This window comes from Camelus bactrianus, chromosome 20 (assembly GCF_048773025.1).
Source record: "Camelus bactrianus isolate YW-2024 breed Bactrian camel chromosome 20, ASM4877302v1, whole genome shotgun sequence".
Taxonomy (NCBI): Eukaryota; Metazoa; Chordata; class Mammalia; order Artiodactyla; family Camelidae; genus Camelus; species Camelus bactrianus.
In genome coordinates this window covers 28,272,643-28,282,103 of record NC_133558.1, presented here as the reverse complement: position 1 = coordinate 28,282,103, position 9,461 = coordinate 28,272,643, and the positions used below count along the sequence as shown (strand labels likewise).

Genomic DNA, 9,461 nt, shown 5'->3' with positions numbered 1-9,461 from the left:
TTTGGTTCCCATCCCCTCTAGCCATTCCAGGACCATAATATTATGGACCTTCTGTCTTCTTTCTCTGTAAAAAAAACTTCCCCGGCCACCACACCCTCCCCCCATTTATTCATCCTTTCTTCCTTCACTGTCAAACTTCTCCAGTTACCTGGGTTCGGCATCAGCCCCATCCAGGGCTCTCACCTCTCCGTCTCACCCCTGACGTCTGCCTCCTGCCCACAGCGCTCCTCAGACACAGCTCTCCATGAAGTCACCAGGGACTCCATGAACCCACACATCTAGAAGACACTTTTCAGTGTACCCTCACCCCTCCTTGTTCACTCCTGCTCATTCTTCCAGCCTGGGCTCAACCCCTGCGGGAGCCTTCACTACCTCCCAACAAGGTTGAACCTCCCACTAAGGGCACTCCCTGTCCCTCTGCCCTTCCTAACAGTTGTCAATTGTCACTGTTACAATTTTACATGTTTGTGTAATTATTTGCCCAGATGAGGCCTCCTCAAGGAGGAAAGGGACTCTGCCAATCTTTTTGCACCCTGGCAGCTGGAGAGCCTTCCTGGCTCAGTGCTGGGCACGGTGCTTAATAAACTGACGTTACAGAAATAATCAGCACCAGCCCCTGGACTAGGCATCAGATGTATCATGATGGAAAAAGCCTCAGCAAGTGAAGGGTGTGGAGGGGGAAAAGAAAGCCAGGGGCAGAGGTGGAAGGAAAGGGCTGCTCCCATGCTGGTCCCCAGACCAACCTGGAGCCTTTTCAAGCACAACACATGCCATCATGGCTGGCATCTTTCACTGTCTTTGTGTCAGAAAAGTCAGTGACCCAGGTAGGCAAATCTGCCTAGTATTTCATATTTGACATGTAGAACTCTTAAAGAATCCTTTACATTCACTACATGTTCAATATTTGCTGAAAGATGAATAGGTGACAGACACCTCCTTCTGACATCGAGCTACTAGAACACAGGGCCTGGATCTGTTTGATTTGTGGAGGTGTGGCCGCACATCCTACCTGCACAGGGTCCCTGCTAAACTCTGCAGGACACAAAAAGCCTGATTCTTTGCTGTCCAAGCACAGCCAAAGACTGTTTAATTGTGCTTAACATGCTTACACTACTTGGTTACTGATTTCCTGTGGCATATCATCACTACACAAACGTTCACTTTATGATGTTAAAAGATCAAATAAATATGACAAGCATTTAAAATCACAAACATAGTGTGGAGATACAACCAGCAAAAATCTAGATTAAAGAAATAATCAGTTTTTTTCGACAAACAACTGGGGAGGGTAGAGGATTCTGAAGTGATTAAAAGTAATCTAAGAGACACAGGTACACAGTACAGAACATGTTTGGATCCTTATTCAAATAAAATAACTTAGAAAGAAATTAAAAAAAAGAAAGGAAATTATGGAATAATTGAATGTGAAATATGAATACAGCCTGGAACTCAGATGATAATGAAATAATCACATTTTTGGAGTGGGGTAATGGTATTGTGGTTATGTTTTAAAAAGAAAGTCCTAATCTTTTTAAGATACATATTGAAATGTTTATAGATTGTAAAATATGAAATAAGGTTTGGGATTTGCTGTCAAATAATCAGAGTGAGATGGGGGGAAAGTGGACAGGGTTTTAGAAGAAACAAGACTGCCGGTTAGGAGTTGTTGATGTTGGGTGATGGGTACATGGAACACTCTTCTCTCCACTTTGAAATTTTCAGGAAGTCAAAAAGTAAATCAAACTAATAAATAGAATCATTACAGTATCAAAATTTTTGTTAAATAATCTTTAAAAGTCTCTAGCACCTTAGAATTCTTTCACTTTTCAAGATGTCTATAAGACAGTAGTCCTTCGGTTCACAAGCTCTTTAAAGTATTTCTGAAAGCAGGATTCAGAACACATGGGCTGCCTGCCTTTTGGCACACTTCTGCTGTATGCATACCCCTTCTCCTTCCATCAGAGCAGGCACTTTCCTCTGAGAAGCTGGGATCCATTTCAAGGATGCACACTGAATTGACTGCCCTCAAATGGCAGATAGAAGTTGCAAATACAGCCTGGCAATGCCTTCCTACAGCTTTAGAAATAGCTTTTAACCCATGTCTTGACCACCTTCCTTGGCTTGCAGTCGTGTTGGGGTCTGTCAAGAACTGTCAAGCCAATGCTTCATGATGACCACACTGCTGACCCCTGTCCATTCCTACTGGAGCTTCACATTAGTTTTCGAAAGTGCCTTCCACACAATGGGTGAGCAGGGTGACCTGTCCATTCTTGTCCTTTACTGCCTCTTTCTCATAAAAGTTTGAACTAGCCAACTTAAAATATTCAGAAACTTCCAAAGTCTACTGGACTCTATGCCAAAACCTCCTGTTGGGCAGGAATGAAGCTGAAAGTGTTTAACGACCTTCCATTTCACTTCTGATACAGACAACACTGTCCCCTACCCACAGATCACTAAGGCTAATACAAAAATGTTGCCTCATTCCAGCTGCAACTTCCAAGTCCACTAAACCTTATTTGGCTACAAACTTTATTAATTTGAGCGAGACAGACTGAATTGATGAAAAATTTAAGGGAGGGAGGTCAGGTTTTTCCCCTAGCAAAAAATAAATCTCCTCAAAACCTTCATAAAATAAAGCAGCCACTGCATTACCCGATACGACTCAGACAAGATAACCAGTTATATATTGCATTCACCAGCCTCGAAGAAATCATACCTCACAAGAAACCAAAAGCCTCCGTCTATCTTGACCATGAAACAAAGTGAACGAAAGAAAACACAGAATATATTCAAGCGTAAGCACTGGTTTTTTCAGCACCTCCGTTTCCGTCGGGTGCAGATTCGCACACACAAACGCACAATACCCCCCAGCCCCGCGTGGAATTTGCCAGTGTGACCTGTGCTGACTTTGCAGCGGAGAAATACGGGAATTCATGTTTGGTTTTGGTTTTGGTTTTAAATGGGAAGCAAAGGAGGAAGGTGGGGAGTGAAAAATTGGAGATGAGTCTTAATTCTCTCGTTTCCTCCAATCTTTCTCTCCATCAAAACGCAGGTATATCAGTGAAATGTCAAGTGACAGTTTCTTGGGCCATTAAATACCCCGATTTAAAAAACGATGGAGGCTGGGGACGGGTGTGGAGACAAGGGTGAAACCGAAGGCTGGAAGGGCCGGTCGGGTCAGAGGCCCCAGCGCTCCGCCCGACCGCATCGAGCACGCAAGGTCGCCGCGCGCCGGCTGCTGGCCGCGCCCGGTTCTCGCCCGGCCGACTGTCCTGGGTTTTGCCAGTGACTGCGCCGTCTGGGCTGCCCACTCACACCTCTGGCTGGTCCCGACTTTAGGCTAGGCTCATTCACTTCCGGTGACAAATCCCTCCCACCACTTCTAGAAATAATGTAACATTTCCCCATCGCTTTCCTAAAGACCGACGGTTCCACTAAGACCCGCAGAGCCCGAGACTGGGGTCTCACCCCCAAGCGGCCAGCGGCGCCCAGCTGCGAAGGCAGTGACGGCGAAGGGTGGGGGAGGGCGTGGGAGGAAGAGGAAGGGGGTGTGGAATCTCACCCTCCCCCCACACCACTCCGACTGCAGCAAATGGCCAAAAAAAAAGTAATCCGTTTTTAGACTCCCCCAGGGCCCCCTGAACCTGATTGCAGTGGGGGACCTAGTCTCTCCCATCCTGGTGCCCCTTGCCTTCTCCCGCCCCCGTAACTGCCTGCGGGAATCCGGGAGCCCTCGGCCACGCCAAACTGCAGCGGCAGGGGGGTGGGGACGGGTAGGATGAGGATTTGGGGGCGGTTGGAATGGGATGGGGGAAGGGGTGGTGGAAAAGAAAAAACCAGAGGCATGCAAGCGGCTCCCTAGCCAGCTGTTCCAGCTGCCGCTTCCTCCGGCGCGGGCCAGGCGGTGCAATATTCCCCCCCCTCCATCTTTCTCACCACTACCTGTCCCCCCCACCCACCACACGCTCACATTCCCCCCACCAGTAGAAGATCTCCGGCCTGTTAGGGGGTAGTAGGGAGGAGCCGGGGGGGAGGGGGAGGCCTGCGAGTTTCTAACCTTGTTCTTATAAACAAACCCACATGTGCAGCTGCCGCTGCTGCAACTCACCCCACAATCCCGGATATAAGTCCTGCCCCTTTAAGAGGAAAAAAAGCTTCCCCCGCCTGCCTCCCACCCCACCCATCCACCAGAACCTTTGTCTCCCCACCCAACTTGTCAGTCGGCCCCGCCCCATATCCCCGCCCCCTCCAACGCGGAGGAACCAATGGGCGAAGAAAAGAAGGCCAGGGTCTGACGTCAGCGAGTCCGGCCAATCACAGGTCGCGTTGGTGTGAGGCCTTGAGGAGGGCGCGCCCAGAGGAAGGAAGACTGGAGGAAAGAAGCTTGAAGTCAAGATGGAGACTGCTGGGCTCCCAGCTGCTGCTGTGGGGAACGGAGAACTGGGGCCCCAGAGGGACCTGAGCCTGGTGCCCGAGCGGCTTCAGAGGCGAGAACATGAGCGGCAGCAGGAGGTGGAAAGGCGGAAGCAAAAGCGGCAAGACCAGGAGGTGGAGGAGGAGAAGAGCGACTTTTTCGCCGCCGCGTTTGCTCGGGAGCGAGCGGCCGTGGAAGAGCTTCTGGAAGGCGGGGAGTCCGTCGAGCAGCTGGAGGAGGCGGCCGCTCGGCTGCAGGGGCTGCAGAAACTTATCAACGACGCGGTTTTGTTCTTGGCCGCCTACGACCTGCGGCAGGGACAGGAGGTGCTTGCGCGACTGCAGGAGGCCCTGGCCAAGCGGCGCGAGGAGATGCAGCCTAAGAAGCGTTTCGCTTTCAAGACCCGCAGGAAGGACGCTGCTTCAGCCGCCAAAGTAGACTCGGCTCCCCGCGCCCCGGCAGCGGAAGGCAGCCTGGCCTCCCAGCCGCCCTTGAAGGAGGAGGGAGGCTTCGGCTCCAGCTGGATCTGCGGCTTCTCCAACGTGCAGTACCAAGTCTTAGAGAAGAGAGCCGAGGAGCTGCACCAGCGCGACGTCCTTTTGACCCAGCTGAGTAACTGCACGATCAAATTGTATGGCAATCCGAACACCCTGCGGCTGACCAAGGCCCGAGGCTGCACTCTGCTCTGCGGCCCAGTATCCACCTCTGTGTTCCTGGAGGACTGCAGTGACTGCGTGCTGGCTGTCGCCTGCCAGCAGCTCCGCGTACACACTACAAGAGACACCCGCATCTTCCTGCAGGTGACGAGCAGGGCCATTGTGGAGGACTGCACCGGGATCCAGTTCGCCCCCTACACCTGGAGCTACCCGGGGATCGACCAGGACTTCGAGGGCTCGGGTTTAGATAGGAGCAAAAATAACTGGAACGACGTTGACGATTTCAACTGGCTGGCCCGAGATGTGGCCTCCCCCAACTGGAGTGTTCTTCCTGAGGAAGAGCGAAGGGTCCAGTGGGACTAAGCATTTGTTACTCTTGACTCCTACCAAATACTCCCCATGTGGGACTGACTCCAGCTAATGGGACCCCAAAGTTTGCTTTTGTTGTCACACTGTTTTTATTTTAAGATTTGAGATAGGCCCCTAATTTTGATTTCCATTAAACTTATGACAGGTCTACCATTTGAAAGAAGTTTTGCTATTTTGGTAATGTCTAGGAGCTTTTATTTGACGATGATAGTTTGAAGCCATAAGGGGAAAAGAGTGTTGTGTGTTGATGTTGAATGATTTGTGGTGGTTAAAAGTAATTGCAGCCCAGGGAACTATATTCAATATCTTGTAATAAGCTTTAATGAAAAAGGATATGAAAACAAATATATGTATGTAAATGCATGACTGGGACATTATGCTGTGCACTAGAAATTAACACATTGTAACTGACTATACATCAATTAAAATTTTTTTCAAAAAAAATAAGAGTAATTGCATGAGAAAGTAGGCTTTGTTTAATAAACGAAATCAGAAGGGCTTTAGTAGGAGCTAGTTCATCTGGAAGTAAGGTATCAAACCTGTTCAAACTATCTTTAGCCATTAAGAGCTTTTTTGAATTTCAGGTTTGACTTCCATAGGTATTTCTTCAGTAGGACTCTGGAAAGACTTCTCACCGGTCTTCAGCCACATGTTAGCTTGTGTTTCTGGCATCCAGCTAGTCATCGACTTATTTGGGTCCAAAGTTTTGGCCTGGACCCCAGGAGGCTCATGAGTCTTAACCAATGGTAAAGCTACCAATTTTTTGTGCACTTAAAATGTCAAAGACACCATTATAAGCACCTTACTCATACAAACTTAATATGTCTTCAAAATCTTATGAGGTAGGTTCTGTTAACACCATTTTTCAAGTAAGGAAACAGATAATTAAGTTGCCCAAAGGTCACACAGCTCAAGTGGACTGGGACTTTAAACCAGGTACTCTGGCTCCAGAGCCCACCTTCCTAACTGCTACAAGATACTGCACTGGAATAGTGTTAGATGAATTGGACAGAATGGTCCCAAAATTATTAAAGAGGGCAAATTGTTTTTCTTAGATTCTCAGGCATAATGATGATATGTATCTATCATACAAAAAAGAATTTAGGCAAACTTCTGGCTGAATCTTAATTTTTCCACTCATTTTGCTATAATTCTCTACTGTTAAAATTTGGCTTTCTCCTCTATGCACTACCACCCATTATTCTTAAATGGAAACTGTAAGATTTTCAAAAAGCTTTTTTGTGTCTAGTGGCCTTGTAACTTCAGATGTGCTTTTTATTTAATTATTACCACAAGTATAAAGGTGCTTAAATTACCTCAAGTATTTATATGTTTAATATTTTTATGTTCTATTTTGTTCCAGAAAGGAGTTTAAAGTGGCTTCTAAGATATGTGAAGTGTAACATTAAAAAAAAAAATTACAAGGAGGAACAAGGATAGTCAGAAATTGGAGGCAGAAATGAGGCCAATAAAAATTGTAACCTGCCAACCTCTATTCTTTAGCTGGAGGTGAATCCAGATTTTTTTTCCCCTCAACTACTAGCTAACTTGAAAAGGGATGCTAATCAGTTTCACAATTTGCAACAGCCACAAAGAAGGGGGGTGGGGGAAGATTAGTTGCTTAGGAGAATTAATCCTGATGATAAAAAAGAGACAACATATAGTGAGATTCTCAACCGTATTTTTACATTAGAAACTTGGACCAGTATCCAAAGCTATTCCCCTAGAGACTGATAGTTCAACACAAGTGCACTTAAGGATAAACCATGCTTGTGGCACTAATGGGCTTCCAATTCATATTTGTGGACTCATCATTTTTATAGGAAAGTTAGCTTTCCTAATTAATTAAAAAAAATCCCTTGAACTTCTTACAAACCTGCAGTTTTTAATAAATAATAAAATCAAAAATTATAGCAGTATGAACCATAGTTAATGCTTGCTAATCTCAGCTGAGCTTTCTTTGCTGTTCAGCAAGCCTGTCCTACCTTCCTGAATTGTGCCAAATCTCCCAGCCCCTTTTGTACTACAGCTCACAACTCTGCAGACTTCACCTGAGAAGTTATAGGCCATCCAGTTAGCACCCCCTAACATCCCTCAATATTTGAAAACATTTCCAGCCTTGCTGGTCTTCCTTACTAGAGGCATAGCTCTTCTTGCCCAGAGCTTCCTCTTCCACTTCTGCCCGTCCCTCCCTACCTCCTGTGGCTCTCAGGCCCTTTCCACTGGTCTTTTAAGACATCAGATCCTGAGTTCCTCCAATTGGATAATGGAGGGTGTTCCGGCTCCTTCGCTGTGCTGTCAGCTGTCTTAAAAGAATAACTATGTACCCACACCTACATCTACCCCCTCTAAATCTTTGTAACTTTACTTCTCTGCTGAAACTCATCTTTGATGGTATTACGGGGCCTAATCTACTGTCTCCCTCCCCTCCTCCACTCTTCCCCCTTCACTCTAGGTGCAGTTTACTCTTATTCTTGAAGTTCTTTTTTTCTGGCCATAACCTTTCTAAACTTTCTCTTCTGTTGGCTTCTTTCCCTTCATTGGGATTGAAATATGAGTGATGCTCAAAGTGTTGCCATTAGCTTCTTTGTATTCTTCTTCAACTGATGTGCACATTCTTGTGTCCATCCCTGGCCTTCACCCTTATTGGGCTCACCTGCCTTTCAACCTTTCAAATTCCATATACATATATTTTTTAGTTTATTTTCTTGGGGGAGGTAATTAGGTTTACTTATTTATTTTTTGACGGAGGCACTGGGGATTGAACCCAGAACCTCGTGCGTGATACGCATGCACTCTGCCACTGAGCTATACCCTCCCCACTTCAAATTCTATATATTTTTAAAATCTCCATTTTCTCTTCTCTCCTTCCCAAGTTCCATGTTTATTTTAATGATGTCACTCTTCCCCAGGCATCCAGTGCTTACTAGGGCCAAGCAGGTAAAGTCCATGAGTAAGGCTGCTGGGAGTAAGTCACTAGGGAGTTGGGGACTAGATGACTTGGCAGACAAATTCAAGTATTTTAAAAACATTGTATAAGCTGAGCACAACTTTTTCTGCAGTCTGCATCTGGTACCTGAGCTGGACCAATTTGTACTTAAATATGAAGGATGCCCAAAGTGATGAGAGATGCCCAGATCATCTCAGTTCTATCCCCAGGTCTTGCCTGTTCATCCCATCTTCTCAAGTCTCTCTGCCATTTTAGGAAGATAGACTCTATTACGTTTTCCCTAGACTTGAACTGGGATGGATTTTTGGATTTTTTTTTTTTCACAAAAACCACCACAACAAATCTATGTTAAAGTCACACCCCTGAATTAAAAGCATTGACTTAAAGTCATTTTAATAAGTTTCTATTAAGGAAATCTAACGATAGTGGTAATAACAAGGGGCATATTGCACCAATAAGTGTAATGACAATATATTTTCATTAAAATCAACTCTGGAAAAGCAATTAAATTTCATGCTAGTCCAGCAGTCAGAGTTTAAAATCTTCATTTATGATCACTTATGTTAAATATAATTTATTACAGTATTATATGAGAATTGTGTAATTATAAAAGTGCCACTCCAGAGTCTCAAGCCCATAAGAATAGGAGAAATGGTCAACTTACTTACACGTTCTAATGCTGACGTTCTGATTACAATTGACGAGTCATTTATTGAAGGAAAATTTAGTTGTAATTGTGTTAATCAGGCAGAAATGAACAAAAACAGCAAGCTATAAAAATTTAACGTCCTGTGGCTAATGTTACATATAGTAACAATGATTTATAAACATGGCAATTACTGTAGTACCACAAAAACTGGACAACTCAATTGCGTTTAACTCAAAAGTTTCACCACCAACTCAAAAACTTGATCACACTATTTGACTATTTTCTTCTCTTGTTAAAAAAATTAAGTTGGCCATGACAATTAAGATGAAAGGTCAATTATTTACCAGCTTTAAGTTTCAGGAAGGGCAGGGACAGTATGACACAGAAAGCCATGTTCAATTCAAATGAATAAATATTTGCGCA

General features: G+C 45.2%; 1 protein-coding gene across 1 annotated transcript; it reads left to right on the top strand.

The window, feature by feature from the left end:
• The first annotated feature begins 4,346 nt into the window (after window positions 1-4,346).
• On the top strand, window positions 4,347-6,760 carry TBCC (tubulin folding cofactor C). The gene has a single exon (XM_010973752.3). It carries the CDS (start codon window positions 4,396-4,398, stop codon window positions 5,431-5,433), a length of 1,038 nt encoding a protein of 345 aa, XP_010972054.1. The 5' UTR covers window positions 4,347-4,395; the 3' UTR covers window positions 5,434-6,760.
• Window positions 6,761-9,461: the final 2,701 nt, after the last annotated feature.